Genomic DNA, 27,370 nt, shown 5'->3' with positions numbered 1-27,370 from the left:
ACGAGGGTTCCAATACAATTTCATAACCAGATGTCATTCTTAATGATATTTAAGTCTTCAGTTACTTTAAATTTGATTAATGCCTTACACCAAAGTAATCTTTGGGAATTTAATCTATTATTAATTTTTTTTCTGTGGTGCTATTGTACTTATATTTGAGTATCAACTATATTCCAAAAACTGTGTAAGAAGTAGTAAATACAAAAGGATGAAGACAAAATTCTTTCCTTCAATATGACTTGGAAAATGAGGTAAAAATGAAAACAAGATACATAATTATAGAAAAGTTCAAAACAATTAGTTAAATGCTAGGTCAGAATTATTCAGAAGAGTTGGACCTGGGGGAGGAAGGCTTGTTGGGGAGGGGTCCAAGGCCGAATGAGTCAAATGAAGCAAAAAATCTTATCAATGTGGATGAGGGGGAATGCGGAGTGGAGACCCAAAGCCCATCTGCAAACAAGTGGACACCCCCTTACAGAAAGGTCACAAGGAAGAGATGAGCCAGTCAGGGTACAGTGTAGCAATGAGGAAACATATAACTTACCTCTAGTTCTTTAATGCTGCCCCCTCCACCCCCGATCATGACCTCAATTCTACCTCACACGTTGGCTAGACAAGAGCATGTACACTGGTAGATAACAGCTTGAAACACAGGGTATCCAAGGCAGATAAACCCCTTAAGACCAATAATGAAAGTAGCTATACCAGGAGGGTATAGGAAGGTAGGGGAGAAAAGGGGAACCGATCACAATGATTGACATATAACCCCCTCCCAGGGGGATGGACAACAGAAAAGGGGGTGAAGGGAGACAGTGGTCATTGTAAGACATGAAAAAAAAAAGGATAAATTATCAAGGGTTCATCAGGGAGGAAGGATGAGGGAGGGGGAAAATGAGCTGATACCAAAGCCTCAAGTAGAAAGAAAATGTTTTGAAAATGATGATGGCAACATATGTACAAATGTGCTTGACACAATGGAAGGATGTATGGATTGTGATAAGAGCTATAAAAGCCCCCAACACAATTTAAAAAAAAAGTCAAATGAAGGTTAGAAAGGGCATCTTGGCAAAGGAATCAACTGCAGTAAATACGTGACAGGGTGAAGCAGATGATATTGGTGAGAGACCTAACCAAACCCTTGCTAGAATATAAAGTACAAGGCAGGAGATGGGAGAAGGAAACAGGTAAGGGGCCAGTCCCTTACATGCCATGCAAAGGAACCCAGACATCCTCACACTCCAATGTAATTATATTGATTTACAAGTTATTTTTATGCTTTACTATCTATATGAGGTAAATTAACAAAGAGATACAAAACGATCTTTTCAAAAGTAGATGAGAAAAGGTTAGATTTCTTTTTCCTATATTCCCAAATAATCGTGTGTGTGTGTGATTTGTACGTTCCTGCTTCATGTCTCTTTCTCCAGTAACATGTTTCTCCTGTACCTTAACCATTAGCACCCTCCCGAGCAGCTCATTTATGGGCCAAATGTTCTTTAGTAGGGGCCTCTCTGGCCCTTTACTCATGCTGTGGAACGACTCTCGGGCGGGTGTTGGGAGTCTGGAACAAAAAGCAACTCGTATCTGTTTTCTGTTTAAGAGTATGTTCTGTGGTTTTCCTACATTTTCCAAAGGTCTATGGAGGACACACTGCAAACAAAATCTGACAGAACTACAAACACAAACGAAACTCTGGAGCCCTGATCATTCATGCCCCACCCCCTTGGCAACCAATGTTCTACTTTATCTGTTCTTCAAATTCTGCTTTCCAAATGGAGATGTTTGCCCTCATGCTTCTTTACTGTTTCTTCTCTTGAGCTGTCCTATCCACTATTGCTTTTTACACACAACCTGTTGTGGAGGCAAAATTGGATAAGTCTCCAGATCGAAATAACAGTTTACAGGAAAAGCCGAGGGCAGGCAAACCATGCTAAACCATACCACACGGATCCTATCAGCAAAAGCTTCAACATTTCTGGTGAGGACACTTAATATGTTTTTTTTTTCAACTAATACACTGTGGGAAAAGGAGGCGGGGGAGCTTGAGAAAGAGGGCAGAGCGAGAGACAAGAAGCAGGAATGTACACATCACACACACAAATATGTATTTAAAATCTAATTCAGATACATTGTAAACATGAACATACACAAATAAAAGTTATGGGGTTACTTTGAAGAGAGTAGCAGCATCACAGTTTTTAAATTTTCCAAATTCCATATAAAAACAGAGGAGCAAAAAAAAAATCAAAAACAAAACAGAGAAGCTAGACAGCAAAACTGAAAAACCCACTGATAACATTTATACCAAAAGTAGACAGTTGGGGATCCTCAGAAACCCCATAATACAAACCATCCACAGCCAAAAGTCTGCATGGATGTGGACAGAAAACAAAATTCATACAATCAAAATGACTAGCGAAATCTGACCAATAAAGGAATGCAATCCAGTATTTAGTCTGTTTATAGAAACTGTACTCCCAGGTGATCAAAGAATGAGGGGTTAATGTCTTTATGCTAAAGTGGTCTAAGTAGGGATGATTCAACCAAGGTACAGTACAGCACTGATGAGTTACACATCACTCTGAACTACCAGTTCTACCTGACACATCTGGTTAGACCGGAGAACACACATTGGGACAGATAAGAGCTCACGACACATGGAATTTAGGACAGATAAACCCCTCACGAACAGTAGTGGGAGTAGCGATATCATGAGGGTAGAGGGATGGCCGAGGAGGGGGAAAGGGGAGAAAGGGGAATCCATCACAAGGTTGGATACCTATCCACCCCAAAGGGGGTGAATAACAGAAATGTGGGTGAAGGGAGACAATGGGCAGTGTAAGACGTGAGACAATAACAACAATATATAATTGTCAATGGTTCACAGGGTGGGAGGGGGAGGGAGGGGCAAAAGAGGAGCTTTTACCAAGGGCTCAAGCAGAAAATGTTTTGGAAATGATGATGGCAACTTATGTACAAATATGCTTGATACAATTGATATATAGAATGTTAAAGAGCTGTAAGAGACTCCAATAAAATGATTTTTAAAAAAGTGGCCAATAAAATGGAAATTAGAACTAAAATAACACCATTTTTATAACATTCACGAGTTAATCGATAAAGGCATTAAGCACCAGTGTTGATAAGACAGAGACTCAAACTTGACTTGCGAAATAAAGCCTCGGGGTCCTCATTTGCTGGTAGGGCCTGGCTCACAATGCGACATCAGCTGCAAACAGGCATTACTAAATGGAATTGGGAATGCCGGAAGGTTGAATGCCTGAAAATTGGAAGTTGTCAAAAATGAAACAACACATAAAGACCGGAATCGTAGGCCTTAGTGAGCTGAAATGAAGTGGCATTGGCCATTTTAAATCAGAAAGTCATAGGATTTACTATGCCAGTAATGAGAGATTTGCCATCAAAAGCACATTTCAAGATCTGCTTTCAAGGAAATCCAATCCATACTTTATTAAAATTATGCATCCAACACCAAAGCTAGTGATACAAAATTGAAGAATTAAACCAATGTCTTCAGTCTGAAATCTATCAATATTCATTGCATTATGGAAAGATTCTATGGGCAAAATATCAAACGATGCGGGAAGCATCAAATGTAATCCAGATGCACTGATAATTGTTGAGTACTGGAATCCAAAAGTTGCAAACAACGAGGAAGAACAGTAGTTGGAAAATATTGCCTTGGTGATAGAAATGAAGCTGGAGATCACAGGGAAGAATTGTGCGAAACCAGTGACTTCTTCATTGTAGATACCTTTAACAAGACAAACAGTGACCGTACGCATGGCGTTCTCTTGACGGAACACACAGAAATCACAGTGATGGCACCTGTGACAGAAGAAGATGAGGGATGTCAGCATGTCAGCAGCTGATACGAGCCAGGGGCTGACTACGGGGTTCCATCAATTGCTCATCTGTAAGCGCAGGGTAAAGCTGAAAAAAATTAAAACAAGTTCACTAGGCTCAAAATACAAACCTGAGTGTATGCTATCTGAATTCTGAGAACAGACTGATGCACTGACCACTAACAACAGAAGATCTGCAAATTGTGGGAGGACACCAAGAACATCATCCATGAAGAAAACAAAATCATTTAAAAGACAGGAAACAAAGAAAATGTCCAACCGAATGTCAGAAGAGACTCTGAAACTTGCTCTTAAGCATACAGTAGCTAAAGCACATGGAAGAAATGAAGTCTCAGAGCTGAACAGAAAATTTCAAAGGGCAGTTTGAGAAGATGAAGTAAAATATTATAATGAAATGTACAGAGTTCTAGAGTTAAAGATCAACAAGAAGAACACGCTCGGTATATCTTAAAATGAAAGTTCTCAAGAAAAAAGCATTCAAGCCTTGTGTTGCAATATTGAAAGATTCTTCAGGCAAAATAGTGAAGGATGCAGGAAGCATCAAGAGAAGATGGACAGACTACGCAGAGCCACTGTGCCAAAACGAACGAGTTGACATTCAACCACGTCAAGCAACGCCTGATCAAGACCCAATGGTACTGAAGAAAGAAGTCCAAGCTTCACTGAAAGCATTAGGGAGAATTGACGGAATACCCATTGAAATATTTCAACAGGCTGATGAAGCCCTGGAAGTACTCACTGATCTATGCCAAGAAATTTGGAAGTAGGCTACCTGGCAAACTGACTAGACGAGAACTATATTTATACTAATCCCAAAGAATGTACAGATAACAGAACATTGTCATTGATACAGCATGCAAATAAATTTTTGCTGAAGATCATTCAACAATGGTTGCAGCAACATATTGACAGGGAGCTGCCGGAGGTTCAGACTGGATTCAGAAGAGGATGAGCAACAAGGGATATCATTTCTGATGTCAGATGGATCTTGGCTAAAAGCAGAGAACACCAGAAAGAGGTTTACTTGTGCTTCATTGACTCTGCCAAGGCACTCGACTGTGTGAAGCGTAACAAACTGGATAACTGAAGAAGAATGGGGATTCCAGACTCACTCTGCTCATGTGGAACCTGTCCACACACCAAATAAAAGAACCAGGATTTTTAAAAAAATCATTTATTGGGGGCTCGTATAATTCTTATCACAATCCAAACATCCATCCATTGTGTTAAGTGCATATGTACATTTGTTACCATCATCATTCTCAAAACATCTGCCTTCTACTTGAGCCCTTAATATCAGCTGTTCATTTTCCCCTCCCTCCCTAGTCCCCCTCCCTCATGTACCCTTCGTAGTTCATAAATTATTATTTTGTCATATGTTACACTGTCCGACGTCTCCCCCCGCCCTCTTGTCTGCTGTCCATCCCCCAGGGAGGAGGCTATACGTAGATTCTTGTAATCGGTTCCCCCTTTCTACCCCACATTCCCTCCACCCGCCAGCATCGCCACTCTCATCACTGGTCCTGACGGAGTCATCTGTCCCGGATTCCCTGTGTTTCCAGTTGCTATCTGTACCAATGTACATCCTCTGGTCTAGCCAGACTTGTAAGGTAGAATTGGGATCATGATAGTGGGGGGGGGGGGGGAGGAGGAGGAAGCATTTAAGAACTACAGGAAAGTTATGTTTCATTGTTGCTACCCTGAACCTTGACTGGCTCATCTCCCCACAATTCTTCAGTAAGGGGGTGTCCAGTTGCCTTCACTCTGCACTCACCCACATTTACAATGACATGATTTTTTGTTCTTTATGCTTGATACCTGAGGAAGCATTCTTTACTAAATAAAACCAAATAAGGAAACTAGAAAATAAGTAACAAAACAAAAACACTCGGGGATGAAAAACACATTAAATTTCCCATTTGAAGCATTCAAAATAATTAAAACTGGAATAATGAAAAGTATTTATCTTTCCAGGTATATAACCAGAACCCAAAGAACACCACCGTTGTATATCCTCCCAGTAACAGTCTATTATTTACCAAGGCACTCTATGCCTAAAATTCCTGGTGTAATAATATAGTGCTCCAGGTCTAACTGGTAAAAACTGTATTCTGCTTAAATAAGGGATTCTATATAATGTATGATAAAATTTTAATTTCTCATTAAAATGGGAGTCAACTAGAAAGTTAAAATCAACAGAGTATCTTAGTCAGGTTTATAAAATTTAAATCTGACTCTAAAGGCTAACAATGTTTAAAACAGACATTTCCCTTTGATTTAAAGAGGTTTTCTCTGGGCACCATCAGCTTTCTTCACCACTTTTGTTTATGCACTCATTTGTCTTCAGCAATTGTGTCAGGAAGGTGAGTATCAAACAATGCCACCTTGTTAGAACAAACCATTCTAGTACTGAGGTAATATTTAAGTAGAGAAAAGGTCGCCTGCTTCCTTACTGCATTTTCACATGTATACATATACAAACAAATACACATATATACGGAGGGGAGGGATGATAAACCCAAGGTGCAGTATAGTGCTGATGAACCACATAACTACCCTCTAGTTCTTTAACATTTCTTCCCTTCACTATTATGGCTTTTATTTGTTCTGCCTCATTAATCATGTTAGACTTGTGTATGCTCATTTGTATTCTTAAGATCATTATAGACATGAAAGCCAAGATGGATAACCCTACAGAAACAGTAACTAGAGTAATGATTCCCTGAGGGTATGGGAAGGGGTGGGGGGCAGGGAGCTGATAGCATTGATAATTGTATAATCCCACTCAAGGGGAGCAAACAACAGAATCGTTTGTGAATGGATATACTGGATGGGGAAAAATATGGTGAAAATAAATTAAAATGGGTTCCTGGGGGGGTAAGGTGGAAAAGGGAGGGGATAAAGGTGATTTGATATCATGGCGTTCAAGAAAAAAATGTTTTGAAACTGATTGTGGTGGCAATTGTACAATACTGCTTGATGTGATTGAACTACGGAAATATTATGATATCTGTAAGAGCTTCCAATAAAATGATTAAAGAATAAACTAATAAAATAAAGAGGTTTTCACTTACTCAGAGTGTTACAAACTGAATGGTGTCCTCAAAATCATGTGTGGTAAATTCTAACCTTTATGCCTGCAGTTATCATCACATATGGGGAAGGATCAATTCTAACCTTTATGCCTGCAGTTATCATCACATATGGGGAAGGATCATCTTGGATCATCTCGGCTACGTTAATGTAGGGCATGTCTTAAGGCAATCACTTCTGAGATATAAAAGAGATGAAACCCAAAAACAACAGAATGGGATAAGAAAGGTACGTCACATACAGATCTACAAGTAACCAGGAAACAGAATCTGAAGAGCCAAGGAGCTTCTCTCAGGGTGGACGAAGAGGGAACACCAGTGCCCTGAATTCAGATTTATAGTGGTGTAGCGGGTTATTGTCCTTGGCTGTGGGCCACAAGGTCAGCAGTTAGAAACCACTTGCTGTTCCTCAGGAGAAAGATCAAGCTTTCTACTCCCAGGGTCTCTGTGAGTCCAAATCAGGCCAATGATTGTGAGGTTTTTTTTGTTGTTGTTGTTTTTGATTGTGAGTTTTATCTTGTTTTTGAAATTGAAAAAATAAATGTTTGTTTAAGCCATCCACGTGCAAGATTTCTGTTATAGTGCGTTAGTTAACTAAAATAACAAGACCCCGCAAAAAGCCCACCAGCTACTAAAAGATAAAACATCCGAGGTCTTAATAAAATAAAGGCTTCTAGTTAAATAAGTGTCCATACAATGGGGAAGCAACACAGGCCACACTGAAGAAGCACACCAAACAAGTTCAAAACCAAGCAACCTAATCAATGTGAAGGGGCATGGACCCAAAGCCCACCTGTAAGTTAATTGGACAGTCCCTCTCAGAGGGTCCCAAGGAAGGGGATAATAAACCCAGGGGGCAGTTTGGCGCTGAGGAACTACATAATTATCCTCTAGTTCTTTGATATTTCCTCCCTTTACTATTATGGTTTTTGTGTTATCTCATTAATCCTGATATATTTTTGTGTGTTCATCTGTATATTTAAATCATTCAGTACACAAAAGCCAAGCTATCACCGATGACTGTATAACCCATTTGAAGGGGTCAAACAACAGAACTGTATGTAAATGAATATATTGGATTATGTGAGATATGGCAAAAAAAACAACAACCCCAAACATCTATCATAGGAGAAAATAAATAGAGGTTCTTATGGGGTAGGGTCGGGGTTGGCGGGGACAAAAAGGAGCTGACAGCAAGGAGTTCAAGAGAAAGAACATGCTTTGGAGCTGGACGTGATAGCGAGTGTACAACACTGCTTGATGTGACTGAACTATGGCTTGTTAGGACAGCTGTAAGAGTTCCCAATAAAATTTTAAAAAAGGCCTCACACTCATCATGCCTACAGCTTTTCTGGCATGCTTTTCCCCAAAATGCTTTAGAGAAAGCAGTTAGTAACAAACTCCTTATCTCGTGGTCTAATGAAAGACTGTGCGCTCCCTCAATCTCAATTTCCAGAGTCACTTTGAAAGCCAACTAGACCGCAGTGCGCACCTGCGACCACAGAAACTCCTTTCATGGCGCAGCACTTTTCCACAGTGCATTTTCTCTTGTTGCTGCTATGTGTTCTTCTCAGTGGAATGGGTGCTGCACCAAGAAGCGTTGAAAAGTTTTGCTATGAAGCCTTACTTTTAATTCCTATTACAACTCGAGTTAGAACGGACTCGATGGCAATGAGTTTATTTTTTTTGGAGTTTTATGTGCGCTACACAGCTTTCTGGACCTCGGGGTAGGATTATGTGGGACACACCTGTTCCTCTCGTCTCTAGGGGTGAAACTATGAGACACAGGAGCCCCCTGGGCTCTGCACTGACTTCTAGATCCTTTGGCACGCACCAGGATTTACGATGCCTGGAAATGCGTGTATGCAAACAATCACTGAGGCAAGGCGGCCTCCTTCACATAACACAGCAAACCAAATACCAACTCCACTGCCATCGAGTGCTGCCAAGTCAGCACGACCTGTTAGGACTGAGAAGTGCCCTGTGGGTCTCTTTATGGGCATAGACAGTCCTGTCGTTCTCCTGAGGAGTGGCTGCTGGTTTCAAACTGCTGACCTTGCGGATCCCAGCACATAACACTATGCAACAAGGCCTCCAAAATAACTGCTCCCTATGGGGTTCCGAGACTGTGCTTATGGGAGTAGAAAGTCCAGTCTTTCTCTCACAAATAACACATAGGAACCTAGAAATATACTTACAAGACATATCTGCAAGAGACAAACATTTTGCAAAATCACACCCAGGATACATCATCACCTCATACATCACCCTGTAAAAATAGTCCTTTGTGTCACACACCCTTTCTTCCATTTCAGTGATACAAATTCCCACCTGAGGGCTATGTGCACAATCAGTGGGTAAGCAGCTACCCAATTAACCCAAATTCTAACTCCAAACTCACTCCCATCGAGTTAATGCCCACAGTGACCCTATTGGGCAGGTAGAACTGCTCCTGTGGATTTGTTTCGGAGACTCTTTTCCCTCAAAGTGCCTGGTGGTTTCGAACTACTGACCTCGCAGTTAGCAAGCAGTCAGATGTGTAACCACTACATGATGAGGAGAAAATGTAGGTGGGCACCATATGCCTGTGACTCATGAAAGAGTTAAACTAGAATATAAGCTAAGCACCAAACTTCCTCCACACACTAGAATCTCCCAAACAAAATACTTATTTACACTCACCTTTCTGAAAAATCAGAGTCTATAAATTCTCTAGCCCGTTTTCTATCACTAAAAAGAAAAAAAAAGTATAAAAAGAGCATATATATAAACACAACATTCTTTCATGAATAATTTATTATAACTTGTCTTATTCCACAATGAACATATCCAAATACAGAAACTACCAAATATAAGATGTATGCATATATACACTTAAAGTAAACAATTCCATCATGGCGCTTAGAACTCACAACACAATACTGTCACAGGTAGAAAAGAGCTCAGTGAATCTGTAGAGCGGAGCACGAGACTGGCAAAGGAGGAGCGAGAGAAAAGGGCGAGCCCCGCTGGGCTGACTGATGGCAAAGCCCGGGATGATCACGGCACCTGCAGCAGAGCGCGCAGCTAAGCGGGAACCTCCCCAAACCTGGTCACCTTTAGGCCCCCACTGTTGGCAGAGGCTTGGCTTTCACATCAGAGTCTCCCAAGGCTACGCTGAAATATGCCTGTAGGTGGAGTTGAGGATTTTAATAAGAACAGAATAAAGCTCATGGGATTATATGTGATCCCGTTCTGGTGGCATTCAGCTGCTAACCACATGGTCAGCAGTTCAAATCCACCAATCACTCCTGGGAGGAAGATGGGGCTGTCTGCTCCCGTAAAGATTTACAGCCTCATTAACTGACAGGAGCAGTGCTAGTCTGGCCTGGGGTTGGTATGAGTCAAACACTGCCTTGGGAGCAGTGAGTATTTTGTTTGTTCATCACTGCATCACATTTGGTAATGAAGATGTACACATTCTAAACGCTTGTTTCTCGTGTGTGTGCACGCGCACAGTTTAAAGCACTTTGCCAGGATTACTTAGTTATTTCCTTAATCTACTTCCTATACTTTAAAGGAGAGTCTTACAACCAGTATGGGCGGCTTACTTGCTGAAAGTCACACATGGAAGCCAGTGCGACATGCCACCAGGGAAGTCATTTCAAGTTGAAAACACATGAGGTTCTGAGAAATTTATCCCACTTTAAAATGTTCTTTTATGGACTGATAAAGCACTAAAATTATGAGAGAAACTGGAAATATGTAAAATTATACTAAAAGTTATGAATAAGTTATATAGAAATAATGGACTTAACTGTCTGGTGCTTAAAAGAATCAAGGGAAAACAAGATTTTTAATATAACTAGTCTCTTCTTTTCAACTAGTTCTTTTTTAAGGAAATAAGAATTCATAAGGAAAATGCTGCGATAAGTAACAGCATTAATAATTAACAGTATTAAAATATGCATAATTGGATCGTTTTTACAACGACAAAGCAGCTACATGTTGTAATCATGGCAAGCAGTCCTAGCTCAGGTTTGAAAAAACTCAGGAGAGTCACTTATAAGTTATTGTTCTGTTATTCATTTGAAAATGGTTGTTGCAGATCTGATTCACATTTAAAATGTAAAGTAAAATAAAAGAGGTGATTTTAAAGAAGCCATATTCATTTTGATACAAATCCTGGACTTGAATAATGAGTGATAGGTTTGTTAGGTTTCTGAGATGGCTTTCCTCAGTTCTTTCTTCTCAACACTGAAAGAATTCATGTAGCAGAACCAAGCATTAGTTTTTAAGAACTAAACTAGCACAGGTACCCAGGTGGTACAAACAGTTAATATACTGAGCTGCTAACTAAAAGCTTGGCAGTTCAAACCCACTCCAAGGTACCTGGAAAGAAAAGCCTTCTTAGAAGAAGCAGTCACTGAAAACCTTGCAGCACACAGGCCATCGTGAACCAGCGGTGACTTGATGGCACCAAGTGGACTTGATTGTTTATGTGTTTTTAAGAGAATATGAAACAAAAAGGAAGACAAGCTTTTTTAATAGCAAATCACGACATTCTTACCCTGGGACCCAGCCAGTAGCCTCTGCTATGTGCGTCTGAGTGACCATGGCTGGCGCAGGGGTGTATGGACTCCCGATCAGAACACTTCCTGAACTGGTTAATCTCTGTGGTGTGCTTATAATCTGTAGTGGGAGGAACAAAGAAAATAATATTCTTAGATGTAAAGAACAGGCTACAGGCAGATGAGAATGTTCACTTACACACAACGAGAAAACTTTGCTGCTTAACATGTGCTTAGTGCCAACCACCCAAGGTAGAAAAGCAATACGCTCGATCCGCTTACAGCCTATGATCTTGAAGCACGCATATCCTGAATGCTGACATCTAACTGAGATCACAGTGCAGGCTGCAGCAAGTAAAGAGCAATTTGGGAGGATTAAGCTGACAACCGACAATGCTTTAACAACCAAGGAAATAATGGCCTCTCTATGAAATTATAGAATCTAGAAAGGACGCCCTGGCGGCGTAGAGGTTAGGCTGCTAACTACAAGATCAACAGTTCAAAGCCAGTCTTCTGCTGGAGAAAGACTCTTTCTGCCAACAGTTTCATTGGCAAAGGCTTTCTACTCCTATGGAGAGGCACAGTCTCAGAAACCTGCAGGGGCAGGCCGACCCTGCTCTCCAGGGTTGCTACACAGAAATGCAATAGAGCTTGAGTTACTGGACTGAGGGGAACAGTCAAGGAGGCTTTCCATGCCTGCCATGTACACAGAGACACTAGGTGTCTCAAACTGTTGGTTTCCTTTTGAAAGAAACCACCCAGCAATCACCTCCGAAGCATAAATACAGTTCAGACTTAGTTATTAATGTCCTTTCAACATTTAGCATCTACTGAACACTTGTTATCTTCTGTTAATGTGACATTATGCCAAAGTTGAAGGTAGATGGATGTTTCTACTTGCAAATACTTAAGAAATGGCTCACTAGTTTGAGAGTTAATAATAATGTCAATACTAACAGATATCCAGAGAATTCTGATTACCTTCAACAGGCCCCCAGATTAGTCACAAAGGAAGGCGCTCGGCAGCGCGCCCTGGAGAAACCGTGAGTGCTAGACGATGGGTTTGCACTGCATCGAGTGCTGCCTAGCATGGCAAGTTACGTGAGCACCGCCCACCCCAACCCCTAACCCAAGATCGTTAAGGGCGGAGAACTCAGGTATGTTCTTTGCAAGGTGAGGCACTCATAAAAATGGCACAATATGTTTACTGGACTGAGAAAGAAGACTCCAACTGTTATAAACAACGAGATGAAATGGTTTCTGTTTACTGTATGCCAGAAGGGAATCCATAAAACTGAGTATGAAAATACCTTATAAGGAGCTATGCCTACTTATAGTGACTCTATTAGGGCAAGGTAGAACTGTCCTTGTGGGTTCCTGAGGTTCTTTAAGGGAGTAGAAAGCCCCATCTTCTGAGGAGTGGCTGCCGGTTTCAAACTGCTGACCTGTTGGATAGCAGCTCAATTCATAACCCACCAAGCCACCACTTCTCTTATTTCTACAACGAAACCAAAAAACCAAATGCACTGCCATGAAGCTGATGCCGACTCCTAGAGACCCTACAGGGCTGGGCAGGGCTGCCCTGTGGGTTTCTGAAGCTGGGACACTTTACAGGAACAGACAGTCCATCTGCCCATGGTTCTCAACTACTGACCTCTTAGCTCACAGCCCAGCGTGTAACCACTACTCCTCCAGGGCACCTATTTCTACAGCAGGACGTTCTCAAAACCGGGTGTTACAAAACAAGAGGCTCCAAAAGCAATCCTACAGATTCCAACTGACCTTTGGAACAGATTGTACCGCCTGAGCAATGTTATTAACTAAGCGAATCTTTTCCTAGATTTGCTTGTTATTAGTAGCATACAAGCTCATCTGATGTTCACCTGACCTAAACGATATAGGAAAGAAGCCAGGAACTAGGGGAAAACTGGGCCTTTATATTGAGAATGGCACTGGAAATGAATTACTATGCTGTGTCTGATTGATGTTCTTTTTCCACTAAGAGGGTTACTGGTTGCTGATCTGTGAGCTACTATCTCTAGCAACACCGTGTTCTTTTCACAGGGTTTGGTACGCAGGAAGCCCTGAGATATTTTCTGAATAACAAATCAGAGGAATGACAGACTTCAACTGACAGGACAAGTGGACAAGTCAGAAGTCCATGTGAGGTACACTGCACTGATAAGCTCCGGTCCTGGCAATGAAACTCAAGAGAGGAAACCAAAGGAAATAGGATTTGATCAACCATGAGTATAGGAAAATTTGTTTTATGGGTGATGAGCTGGACAAGCTTTGTAACCCTAGGCTTAAATTTGAAATACCTAATTAAAACTAGAGATTAAAATATTCTGGATCAGCTACTTTGTCCAAGGCCCCCACTCCATCCCCACCAACCCCCGCGCCAAATACACAAAAAAGAAAGGCATCCTAATTCATACGTAATAATGCGGCTTCTCTGACAACAGAATTGTCTATGAAAATCAGAGAGGAAATGAACTCATCTTCTGGGGAGTTTCTGCCCTCAACTGGCACAGCTGACGCACTACTGCCATCTGCAGTAAAAAAAAAGCCAAAAGCTTGTACATTCGTGCCCAGGACAAAGTTCAGAAAGATGGAGGAGTGGAAACAGGAGCTGGAACACTGAGATTGTAATGGATTAACAGAAACAAATGTGTATGAGCCGTTTACTATAAAACTGAGGATCTGCTTTGTAACCCTTCACCCAAGTCACAATAAAGAGTAAAAACAAACCATACACAGATATTCTGAGGGGGAAAGTAATATAAAGGGCTATATTAAACGTTTCTGTTTTTGATTTAAAAACTTTGTTTTTTTCATTACAAGAAACATTCAATTTTTATTATTTTAATTAAAAGAACCCTGGTCACAAGTCAAAGTACAATTCAATTGGCTAGACTCTCCCCTTCTGAATTCAGATACTGAAAGAGCAGTCACTGAGAATCTAAGAACAAAAACCAACAAATAAAGCTATGTACTCATCACTCCTGTGGGGAAAATATCAACTCTAGAAAGTCTTAGAAGCCCAAAGACTGCAGAATAATATGAGGGGGGCTTCAAAAAATTTCACAGAGAAATTCCATTAGCTTTAAATTCTATTTTCCCACGAACAGTTTGAAGACCCTTTGTATTTCTGGATTAGTGAGATCTTTTAATTGCTAGCAAGCTGATTCTAACTCAAAGCAAACCCATAGGACACAGTGCAACTGGCTCACAGGGTTTCCAAAGCTGTAATCTTTCCATAAACCACTGCCACATCTTTTCTTAAACAGAGTGGCTCCTGGTTTCCAATTACAGTCAGCAGCTTAAACACTGAATAAACTACCCAAAACGAAAACAGGAAAGAAAACAAACATAAGCTCGCTGCCGTCAAGTTGATTACAACCCAACAATCCCATGGGTTAGGGTGGAACTGCGCCTGTGGATTTCCAAGATTAACTTTGCAGAAGTAGAAAGCCTCATCTCTCTCCTGCAGAACAGCTGGTGATTTTGAACTGCTGACCTCATGGGTTAGCAGGGCCAGGTGCGCAAACTTTTGAGATAGATGAGCCATTCCGGCCCTCACACTGTTTTAAAAATTATTTGAGAGACATAAATATATTTTTTACAAACAAATGAAATCATCATTATCTGAATAACATCCTTGAAAACTCTTCAGAGGCACATGTGCACACCTCACAGCGCAGTTCTCTCTCCTCAATGAGCAGGGACATAATGACAGTCGGTGTGGTTTGAGATAGGGCTGGACTTAAAGCTAGGATATATTATACCTATGGTACTTCATTTGCCTGTACTGTAGTGTCTAACAAGGGGAAAATGAACAAAAGTTAGAAAACACATCTGGGGCTACCTTGAAACCGGAGTTTTTACCTGCATTTATATCTCTATGAGCTATGGAGCTAGATTACATACTGACAGCAAATTGTGGAGAAGCTTTAGGCTGGATTCTGCAGTTTATTAACAGTTCATACCAACCAAGGATAATGGCTTTCTGCATCTGAAATGTGTGTACATACTTTTAGACTTTCTGAAACTGTGATATATGTTAAGAAAGATTTTTGTCTAAGCAATTTAACACAGTCCCCAGGGTTGACCTATGGGTAAAACTAAACCAAAACATCACACTCCACAGATGGTAAGAAGAAAGCATTGTAAACAAAAAGTCATTGCATTAATGTTTAAGAACTTTTGCTAACAGTAATTGAGGCCAGTGAAATGAGGTATAGTTCTGGAGTCTTCCAAGCTGCCCTGTTAAAAAACTAAGATGTTGAAGTGGTGTTTGCTTATGTATGTATGTTAAGGGTGGTGACAGATACATTGAATACAAAGCCAAAGTAACACATTCATCAAAATTTCTGATACTCACGTTTCTTCTTCAACTCAACTGCTGCCATTACCCTGGCAGATGTCTATCCCTCCAAGGACCTTCCATCTCTGTGTCAGACAGCCATCTGATTTGACCCCAAATATTTTCCAGCAACGTTTTCCTGGTGAACTCTTAAGAGTTTAAAATCCTCTTCTTGCATCCCAATTTCTGTTTTCCTCTACTTTTCTCACATTGACCTTGTTCTCTGACCTCAAGCTTTTCTGTTTTCTCCTACTCTCCAGTGTCCTGAATTAAAGTGAGCCCCCAGAGCCATATTTCTGGGTGTTGCTTTCAGCAATATCAGGCTTACAAACATGCTTTATATATATATATATATATATATATATATATATATATATATAATTTAATAAATCTTTTTATTGGGGCTCATACAACTCTTATCACAATCCATACATACATCAATTGAGTAAAGTACCCTTATACATTCGTTGCCCTCGTCATTCTCAAAATTCGCCTTCCACTTGGGTTCTTGGAATCAGCTCGTTTTCCTTTTTTTCCCTCCCCCTCCATCCCCGCTCCCCCTTTTCCCCTGCACCCTTAATAGTTTATAAATCATTATTTTATTTTATCCTACACTGCCTGGCGTCTCCCCTCACCCACCTTCCCATTGCCCATCTCCCAGAGAGGAGGTTACACATAGATCCCCAAGATCGGTTCTCCCTTTCTACACCCCCTTCCCTCCCAGTGTCGCCACTCCCACCGCTGGTCCTGAGGGGTTCATCCGTCCTAGATTCCGTGTTTCCAGATCCCTACTGCACTGCTGTGCATCCTCTGGTTTAACCAGGACCGCAAGGTAGAATTGGGATCATGATAATTGGGGCTTTATATTTTATATATCTCAAGTAATCTCAACAAAAGCACTTAACTTTCACACAACCCCAACTGTTCGTGTTTTTCCCTAGGAAGTTATCACGCAGCAACTTGATAGGGCAGGGCAGGAGAACTGCTTCTGTGTGTTTCTGAGACTGTAACTCTATGGGAGTAGAAAGCTTCATCTTTCTCCTACAGTGGAGCTGGTGGTTTCAAACAGTTAACCTTGCAGCTAGCCCAATGTAGAACCACCATAGTTTTTTGTTTCATTTTGTGGTAGATTTTAGAATATATTGAGTATCTATTTTAAAGTATTTGAATAACATATTTAATTCATGTTTGCAGGTATGTTTCTGTCAAATATATATAATTAGAAAACTACCAGTAAAAGTCATTTCCCATGTAGGTAAGGTTTTCTGACTATTCTGCACACTTCAAGCTCTGGCATAATTATTTAACACCTTTAGAAGTGTTCGATATTTTCCATTCAATATTTCTGATTCAGTATCTTGCACTTCCCTTTAATATTTTTTTAATTTATTTTTTATTTATTTTAACAATTTATTGGGGCTCATACAATTCTTTTCACAGTTCATACATATACATACATCAATTGTATAAAGCACATCTGTACAGTCTTTGCCCTAATCATTTTTTTCTCTTTTCTTCTTTTACATTTTATTAGGGACTCATACAACTCTTACCACAATCCATACATATACATACATCAATTGTATAAAGCACATCCATACATTCCCTGCCCCAATCATTCTCAAGGCATTTGCTCTCCACTTAAGCATCAGGTCCTCTTTTTTTTCACCCCTTAATATTTTTAATTTAAAGAATTTCACATCACTCAATAGAAAGTAAATGTATAGAAAAGAATGAAGGCAATATATGTACAAACATGCTTGATGCAACCGATGTATAGATTGTAATTAGAGTTGTAAGAGTCCTATGGTAGTTACATAATCTGGTGTCAACATAAGAGGATTATGAGTGAAGGGGTGGAGTCTAGTCTATCAATCAGATCATAGCCAATGAAGCCTCTGTGTAGATATGGCCTTCTCCTGAGAATTCTGGGAAATCCTGTATTTCTTCCTTGGAGGCAGAAGACACACACTCTCTCTGCTGACTCCCTGAGACTCTACTGACAAGACAGATGGCATTACACCCTCAGAGCTGGAGAAGCCACATGGACCTAGTCTGATGCAATCAGACCTCGGGAGCCGGAGAAGCCACATAGAGACCCCTGCCACTGCTGAGATGCTTACAATGCCACTGGATCCACAAGACTTCCAACCCACTGGCCTGTAATCCTCTTGCATTTGGCATCAGTGCATGTGTTTCATGAGTCTGAAGAGGACTTTATAGATTGGTATCTGAAAAATGGGCTAATATTGGACACATGGACTTGACCTGGACTGGGCTGAGATGTTTTCTCAATATTTAATTCCTCTTGCATATAAACCTCTTTCTTATAAACATATGAGTGTCTATGAATTTTATTTCTCTAGTCTACCCAGACTAACACAAGTCCCCAATAAAATGATCTTTTAATTTAAAAAAATTTCACAGATTAATTCTTTAAAAAAATTTTTTTTAAATAATTTTATTAGGGGCTCATACAACTCATTTTACAATCCATCCATCCATCCATCGTGTCAAGCACATTTGTACATATGCTGCCATCATCATTCTTAAAACACCCACTCTCCACCTGAGCCCCGGCATCAGCTCCTCATTTTCTCCTCCCTCCCTGCTCCCCCCAATTAACTTTTGAACTGTAGATTAAATATATATGAGAACACAATTTATGATGGTAAAGATTTAATAAGAGAAAGAAAAGGATGAGACTATAAAACAACAGATTTCAAATCAATTTAATTAAAGGTACTAAAAACATGAAGAACCTCACACAAAAAGTGAAATAAATAAAACCACTTTAACTACATATCTATAATCCATAGATTCAAATACATGAAGGTTAAATGTTGAAGAGCCCGATGTATTTGCACACTTCAAGACTTAGCCAATATTACATTCAGATTCAAATAAAATCTTTTAAAAAGTGATAAAGATAACTTAGCTTAATTGGTAAAGCAGACCTAATGTCATTCAGACAACTAATTGCAGTAAATTATTTTTTTAAAGTTATTTTTGCAGTTGCAAACACTAAAGAGTTTATAACTGTCTTACCATTTGGGGTCCAACATTCACATTTATTGGTCCTAAGGTTTTTGGTAAAATCTTTGTGGGGGAGTTGGTGCTGGCAACTGGAAATGCAACAAATGAAATGTTACCTGAAATGATATAAAAACCCTCGATTAGCATTAGGTTAGGGACACATTCTACCGACCAACCTACACATCCAGAGTCATACATCCAGTTTTGCTAAGATAGTTCATCATTTCTTCAGAAGCAACTTCTAAACAAGATGCCTTAATGAAAAAAGTCGTACTAATGTCTGGTTTGCTGTGGTAAATAACAAATTATACAGTAGTTCAAGTCAATCTGACAGTTAACCTCTACACTTTTAGTTTCGATCTAATTTTTCTGCTATCAGGAGCTGCTGATAGTAACCCTGTGCACAACAGATGGAAACACATCCTCTCGACTGTTATGTTTGAGCCCATTGTTACACTGACTTTAGAGAAACTATCTAGAAAATATAATACACATCACAACCGATATCAAATAATTGAGAAATCAAATTAGATTTTATTAGGGATCATAGAACAGATATATGTAAGGGATCCAACCTGATAAAAGTAAAATAAATATCTATTTTAATTTGATAGTATGTTTAAGGTATAAAAATTAGGCAGTGCCTGTATTTTTATATAAAATTTAATGTGTATCAAAATGTTAACTGACCATGTTCCGATGCTATTCATAAAAACATTGAATAAGGAAGCCAGAGAAGAACCAATGGCTCTGTAGTTCGGTACTGGAGAGGAATATTAACAGGACTGTCAGAAGGAAAACCAGGTATCTCTTGGAAGAAATACAGCCACAGATACTCCTTAGAAGTGAGGATAGCAAGACTTCCTCTCAAGCACTTTGAACATTTCATCAGGAGAGAGCAGTCTCTGGAAAAGGACTTCATGCGTGGAAAGGTAGAGGGCAGAGAAAAAAAGAAGATCTTGACGGAGATGAACTGATACCGTGGCTGTAAGAATGGACTATAATCCCACAATTGTGGGACATGGTGGAGGAGCAGGCAGTATTTCAATCTGCTGCACACAGGGTCACTGTGAATCGAACCAATCTGACGACTGCTACCAACAACAACAGCATCAGAATGTTGCATTTATCATTTTGTTTTTAAGAAAATACTAGAAGAAAAACTCACGATGCTAACAATTTACTGATGTTGGAATTTGTGGTATCTATATTGTTTTAAATTTTAATAATAAATTTAAAATTAAGATAGCATAGGTCTACCAACAAAGCAAAAACAAAAAATAATCAAGTTTTCTAAACTATTATATCATCTACTTTCTGTGGACAAACTACAGTTTACCAATGATTCTCTTAGACTGAAATAAGTGCAAATAGAAAATACCAAGAAAGGCTGTATCACCTGCATGCCACAGGTTATTAATAAGCCTTCCTCTGATCTGGATACTAAGTTCTTCATACAGCGCAGTTTCCGAGGTTATTGTTTAACATCCAGATGTGTGTAGGGTTGTACCCTCTCACTAATCAGAGGTGCTGGCCTGTATGAAAAGAATGTGGCACTAGGGCTGAAGGAAGGCTTATTAACAACCTGTGGTATGCAGTTGCCACAACTTGCCTTGCTGAAAGAGAAGAGGACTTGAAGCATTTGCTGATGACGGCCAAGGATTGTGCCTTCAGTGGGGAGTACAACTCAGCGTAAAGACAACCAAAGTCCCAACACTGGACCAATAGGTACCATCATGACAACTGGAGAAAAGGTTGAAATTGTGGAGGATTTTGTCTTGCTTGGATCCACAATCAACGCCATGGAAGAAGTAGTCAAGAGATCAAAAGATGCGTTTCCATGGGTAAATCTGCCGTCCAAGACCTCTTTAGGGTATCAAAAAGCAAGGATGTTACATTGAGGACTAAGTCGTGAAAGTTGGACATGGAATAAAATGACCAAGGTGTTTGAATTGTGGGGTTGGAGAAGAATATTTAAAGTCTCATGGACTGCCAAAAGGACTAACAAATTTGTCCCGGAAGAACCATGGCCATAGTGCTTCTTAGAGTAAGGTGACCAGATGTCCCGCTTTTAGCCGACAGTCCTGATTTTTAATCATTTTTCCCACATCCCGCGGGAATCCAATTTTTTTTTAAAGAATGCACGGCAAGCTAGGTATACGGTTTTCAGCTGCCATGTGGCTATTTCACCAGGATATGAGTTTTATCAATGGTGTCCCGGTGGTGGCTGCTTTACCAATGTTAAAATCTGGTCACCTTATCTTAGGTGCAAGTATGGCAAAAACGCTTTGGACATACTGTCAAGAGAGACCAGTCCCTGTAGAAAGACATTATGCTTGGTAAAGTTGTGAAGTAGGGAAAATAGGATGGCCCTTGAGGAGACTGACACAGTGGCTACAACAATACATAGAATACACATGGTGAAAGATACAGCAATGGTGCACACCTATCCTGATTTCACACCACCATTGTTCGCTTGTTCTGCTTCAATGACTGCCTTTGGACCATGTACAGGTTCCATAAGAGTACAATGAAGAGTTCTGGAATTCCCATTCTTCTCAAATGTTAACCGTAGTTCTCAAATTTATCAGGCCTATCATGCCTTTTTCAGGAAGAAAAGTTACCCAGTACCTTTCTAGTAATTAAAAACTTTTGTACTACAGTTCCTAATGGAGGATAAAGTATAGGTATCTGCTTTTGCAGTGCGCATTAGGGAAATGAGAAGCAAAATCACAGTGAGACAGCCAGTACTTCACAGTCAAGAGGATGGCTAGACACAGAGTGTTGGCAGAGAATGTGAAAAAAACTCAGAACTCTCATACACAAAACAGTGCAGTTGCTTTGGAAAACAGTGTATCAGTTTCTCAGAAAGTTCACCATAGAATGACCACACATGATTACCCAATCCTAGGCATATACTCAGGAGAAATAAAAAACATGTCCACGCTTTTTTGGTACACAAACATTTGTACACAAATGTTTATAGGACTATTTATTATTCATAAGAGCCAAAATTAAAAACAATCCATATGCCCATCAACTAAAGAATAACAAAACGTTAATATACCCATAAGAGTAGAATACTAACAACAAAAAGAGAATACTATTCAGCTACAAAAAGTATTTGTAAGTGTAGTCCCCAAAAATCACAATTATGACATATTTATATAAAACATCCCAAAACGGGCAGGTTTTAGATGAAAGGTGGTTTTGGGGTGGGAGGATTAGGAGAAGAGGAAATTAGTCCCTTTTGGTGGCTTTCTGCGTTAGTTCTTTGGAAAAACAGTTTCGAGATTCCACCCTACCACAAAGTTACCTTTGTCCTAGTTTTCTACCCCAGGTTTGTTACTTTTTTGTGGAGATTGCTTAGTATTTCCTGAGTAAACTGTTAATCACTTGTGGCTCGATACTTTTGTTTGATCCCAGGTGATAGCCAACATGAACCGTGGTGACACAGAAGTTAAAGGACCCAGCCAGTAACCCAAAGGCCGGTTGACTGACCTATGAGCAGCTTCACAGCAATGAGACGTGTCAGTCAGCGGCTGTAACTCACAGGCTGGGACGCCATATGGGCCAGCTCTATTCTGTCCTACAGGGTCACTATGAGTTGCAATGGGCTCCAGGGACCTGGCTATTATCTTGGGGTCTAAGGCTGTAGTCTGTCCTGTGATTAGTATGTACCTTGCAGCGGCAGTCAACAAATTATGCAAAATAAAGGAGTCTACTATGCAAATGAAGCATCTGTGACCCACCCAGGGGAATGGTCAGTTGTGGCCCCCTGCTGGGAGAGACCACTGCTGTAAAACTGACAAGTTTCTTATTATGTAGCAAATCCCCTGTGTGGGGGGGAGGGGTGGGGTAGGGGACAGAGTCAGGGAACAGCCAGCAAAAGAAGGAAGGTGACCGAGAAGATAAGAAGCAGAATGGGGAGGCAAGGAATCCCATAAAAGAACTGTATCGTGAATCAATGACTGCAATACTGAAGACAGTGGGAGGCCTAGAGGGCCCAGAAGCAGAGTCAGTGGTGGTGACAGCCCCAGAAGGGACCCTACAGCTGAGCTGGTGGTAACAGATGGCAGGGAGCCTATCCTGAGGGGACCGAGAGGAACCTGTATTGGCAGATGGAGATGTCCCTCTGTTTCCTGATGAGAAGTTGAAATCTGCGGCTCCTGATCTGGAGCCACACCTCACTGCTTCCTTAATAAGCCATTGAACCTGCGAGTCCTGTGTGACCGCTGAAATGGATGGTCAAACCCAAGAGAGGAGTAGAGCAAAGTGGGCTAATAGCTGGTGTCAGGAATGGTTTTATTTTTTTCTAAATCATTTTTATTGGGCACTCTTACAAATATTATAACAACTCATAGTTCAATTCGCTCAAGCACAGTTGTACAATTGCTGTCATCATTTTAAAATTATTTTCTTTCTTTTTGAACTCTTCAATATCAGCCCCCCTTTATCCCCTCCCCCCATGAACCCTTATTTTATACACACACACACTTTTTTTTTCTGTGCCTTAGGTAAATCTGTTCACCAACCATTCTGTTATTCATTCTCAAGTGGGTTTATACAGTCCTCATTGCTGTCACACACCCCCACCCCCTGCTGCCTCCTAGGATTGGATTTTGAAAAGCAGCTTGGCAGGTAGAGCTATGTCTGAGCTCCACTTTACAGAAATCAGATTTGGCTGAAGCTGATCTCATCCGGTCTGCAGTTTCGGACTACTCCTACCATTTCATAGGGTGACAGCTAAAGAGTCTTTTTGAAGTGATGAAAACAGTCTGAAATTACTGTTGTGATGGTTGCAGGTATTTCCTAATATACAAAAGCCCATAGACTTATATACTTAAAAGATGAATTATTTGGCATATGAATTTCTATCTCATATGTATTTTTTAAAGCAAATAATAGAATAACATCAATGAGCAAGTCCTTTGTAAGCATGTTAGAGAACTTAGAAATTCTAAGGGAAAAGAGTGACAAAAATGACTGCCTAACTTTTTAAAATTGACATCTTCTGTATAACAAAAGACCCAATCTCAGACTGGGAAAACAAATTTGCAATCACTTATACAATCAGTGGGAGTCCTGGTGGCACGGGGTTTACTCAGTGGGCTGCTAACTGCAGGAGCAGCCATTTGAAGCCACTAGCTGCTCCTCTGGAGAAAGATGAGGCTTTCTACTCCTGTCAACCAGTCAGTCTCAGACGCCCACAGGGGCAGTTCTACCCTAACCGACAAGGTCGCCATGAATCAGAACTGACTCAATGGCAGTGAGTTTGGTTTGGTATAAATCAATATGAAAAAGATAATATTCCAATATGAAAATAAGTTGAACACATGATGGAGAAATTTAAACGGCAGATATCATACTAAAAATATTTTATTTTATTTATTAAAGACTCAAAAATTAAAAAACACACATTTTCAGCTGCCAGATTGATAAAGATTAAGAAATTAAATAATACCCTAATTTGTAAAGGGTGTGACAAAATGCACTTTTCCTTATATTATTATCAATATCTTGTCTTAAACAGGAAAAGAAGTCACTAATCAGCATGAGGCCATGAAGGTGTCTAACGGAATTCCTGGCCACAAGGCCGATGAGAGACTAGGGTCAAGGGAGGGAATCAGCATAGTCATCAGTGGCAGATCAGTTGAACCCTGTAGAAGGCGGGACCAAACTGAAGAAAGGACAATGCTATGTACGTAATTTTAGATTGCAGAAATAAACAGAATGGGTCCTGAGGGCTGAGGTCGGGAATGACTCATAACTATGTGGCCACCAGTGCCCAAACTTGCGATGGCAGGCTGACCTCCTGGATGAATCAGGAAGAACATGCCCAGACAAGTTCCCCGAGGGCAAGACTGTCCCTACCTGCGGTTGGAATCTACTTTCAAACATTTGACCTGAGGGCAAAGCTGACCCAGTACGGGTTAGAGGTCAGAAATGCCAAGACTCAAAGTGGGCTTCCCCTCCACACTGAGGCCTTCCTCAAACCAAAGTTTTCATGTTTTACATGGCTTCAACTGGGGTTGCTGGTCCTTGTAGCCAAAAGTATGTGAGTGTCACACAAAGTTCACAGGCTGCTAGGGCACCCTAGGGGCCAATGGATTCTTACCTTATGAGGCTGCTAGAGCTGGAACTGACTTCAGGACACCCAACAACAGTGCTAAAGATAGCCGGGGACAAGTGACACAGTCCTCTGTACACAACCTGCTGGTCACAATAGCTGGTTACTGTAGAAGTTTTCTGGAAGGTGGCATGACAATGGGACTGTTTATCATGACTCAAATTGAGTATGAAAGTGTAAATCCGTGCTTTAAAAACAAGTTGATGTGCTTTAAAGACTCCTTCCATATCAATGAATGTCCTTCCAATTGCATTCTGTTGGCTAAGGGGCAGCAAGTTCAATCCCTGCCTCTGCAGCCATGTCCCAATTAATAAATGGATATACATACCTCTCGGCTAGCAACCGCTCTGGTGTAAATACAGCCTAAGAAACTAAGCAGGGAAGGACAGTAATATGTCTTAGGTCAGTAGCATTGTGGATAAAATGCAAGAAACTGGTAACAAGTTAAAATACTTTAACACTTTTTGGTATAAGTGTATGATACCCCTAAAATATACAAACACTCATGATGTCTCTAAGAAATAAAAATACTCAGAAACTGCATGCGTTGCCCTGAAAAAATATCCTTGTAATATAAGAGAATTTGATTAGTATGACTCCATTTACTTTAAAAACGATATAAACATACAGAGGTGCCCGCGTGTACACCTACACAGTAGATACAGGCAACACACATGCTTATATATATATATAGAAAATTTGGCCAGATGAACAGCAAGTTTAATAGTGGATAGCTCTAGTGAACAGTACTCAAAACCCAAACCAAATTCACTGCCAACTGCTCCCTGGAGTTTTAGAGACTGTAACTTTCTATAGGAGTGGTATATAGATAGATACCAAAGAGCGGCTGGTGGTTTCGAACTGCTGATCTTGCAGTTAGCAGCCTAACTTACAACCATGATACCTCCAGGGCTCCTGGTTGATAGCACAGCCAAAAAAACAAAAAACAACCATGATAATTCAACCATGTTGCACATATAAAATGTAGTGTCACTGGTTACATTCTTCAATTTGTGATACTTTTCTCGACAAACTTTTCTAAACCCATTCCAAACTTCCACAAATCTATCCGCCATTTCTCATCCATCCTTTGAAGTTGCTGGTGTCAATTTGATCAAGTGTCAATAGTTCATTAAAAGAGTATAATGCTTAATGCAATACTTTCTAATTAGGCTCAACTATTATTTGCTTCTTAAATGACTTCAGGGGATACTTTTGGTTCAAGAATCACGATTTCCTAAAGTAATAGCTTTTGGGGCCATCAGCCTCAATGAGTCCAGAAAATCTAGATTCCAGGGGAATTTGAAATTCTAGTCACCATTTTCCCTCCTTTTGGGGATATTAGGGTTCTTCTCTAGAAACCATGATTCAAATCCTAAATTCCCAAATGTATTTGACTTCAAAGCTATTTCAGCAGTTGTAATATCCAGAAAATAAAAGCAATGCATTTAGACAAACATTTATTTCCATCAGATCTACTAGGGTCAGCAGCCAACTTTTTTTCTTTAGTTTCCAAAGGTTACATTTAAATAGGCTACAAAAAGCATCCAGTCTTCCAACATTTCAACCCAGTTAATGTAAGTAAGCCAAACCAAATGAAATCTCACAATTACTTGGCTTTCATACCCTTTTTTGGGGGGATGGGGGTAGGGGCTAATAATAGTCACACACTTTCCAGAAGTCAACTCCTGGCATTCAATGTATTTAATAAAACAAAAACAGAAATCAAAAAATGTGACTGGATTTTGGTTCCAGTAAATGACTTGGATTAACTAAATGAGAACTGTCACCTGTTAACGTGGCTAGGAAACGGAGAACTCGGAACTTATGCCAAATCTGGCCCAGACACAACGCTTTGCCTCAAAATTTCAATTTCTTGAATAATCGGTCACTTTTGGTTTTCCATTAGAATTGCCCAGAAACCAATGATTTCTTTCATTTAATAATTCTTTAGAAGGTTCCAACAATAGTTCATCTCCTTCAATATGGTCAATTAAAAAAAATTCAGTAAAATACTGTATTAAGATAAACCCAAAATAAAGTATTGCTACTAAGGTTTCATGCCCTGGTTTACTGCAAACAAATCATGTTTTAACATGGCCAGTTAGTATGTCTTTCCAACCACAATCTCTTTTGTAGTGTACTGTAAATTCTAGCCCTATGCCTGTGATTCTGTCTGATCTCGTCCGAAGAGAGTTCTGTTGTGCTAGCAGACAGGATTAAGGAGGGATATTCTGAGTCTCCAACTCTCCTGGAGGATGTAAACCAAGCCACTACCCTTTGTTTCCATGGGGTACGGTCTGCGGAAA

The 27,370-nt window shown here is 40.2% G+C and overlaps 1 protein-coding gene across 5 annotated transcripts in view; it reads right to left on the bottom strand.

Moving 5' to 3' along the window:
- TFDP2 (transcription factor Dp-2) overlaps positions 1-27,370 on the bottom strand; it is a 174,423-nt gene that overhangs the window by 30,350 nt on the left and 116,703 nt on the right. For 4 of the 5 annotated variants that reach the window (XM_075546812.1, XM_075546814.1, XM_075546813.1 and 1 more), the window contains 3 exons: positions 18,944-19,047; positions 11,529-11,650; positions 9,662-9,709 (listed from right to left, as the gene is read on the bottom strand). In XM_075546812.1, coding sequence (XP_075402927.1) covers positions 9,662-9,709; positions 11,529-11,650; positions 18,944-19,047 — 274 coding nt within the window. The remainder of the gene's footprint in view (positions 1-9,661; positions 9,710-11,528; positions 11,651-18,943; positions 19,048-27,370) is intronic. The other variant, XM_075546815.1, reaches the window with a different exon arrangement.

Source organism: Tenrec ecaudatus, chromosome 4 (genome assembly GCF_050624435.1).
Source record: "Tenrec ecaudatus isolate mTenEca1 chromosome 4, mTenEca1.hap1, whole genome shotgun sequence".
Classification (NCBI taxonomy): Eukaryota; Metazoa; Chordata; class Mammalia; order Afrosoricida; family Tenrecidae; genus Tenrec; species Tenrec ecaudatus.
This window is presented reverse-complemented; position numbering and strand designations above follow the sequence as displayed.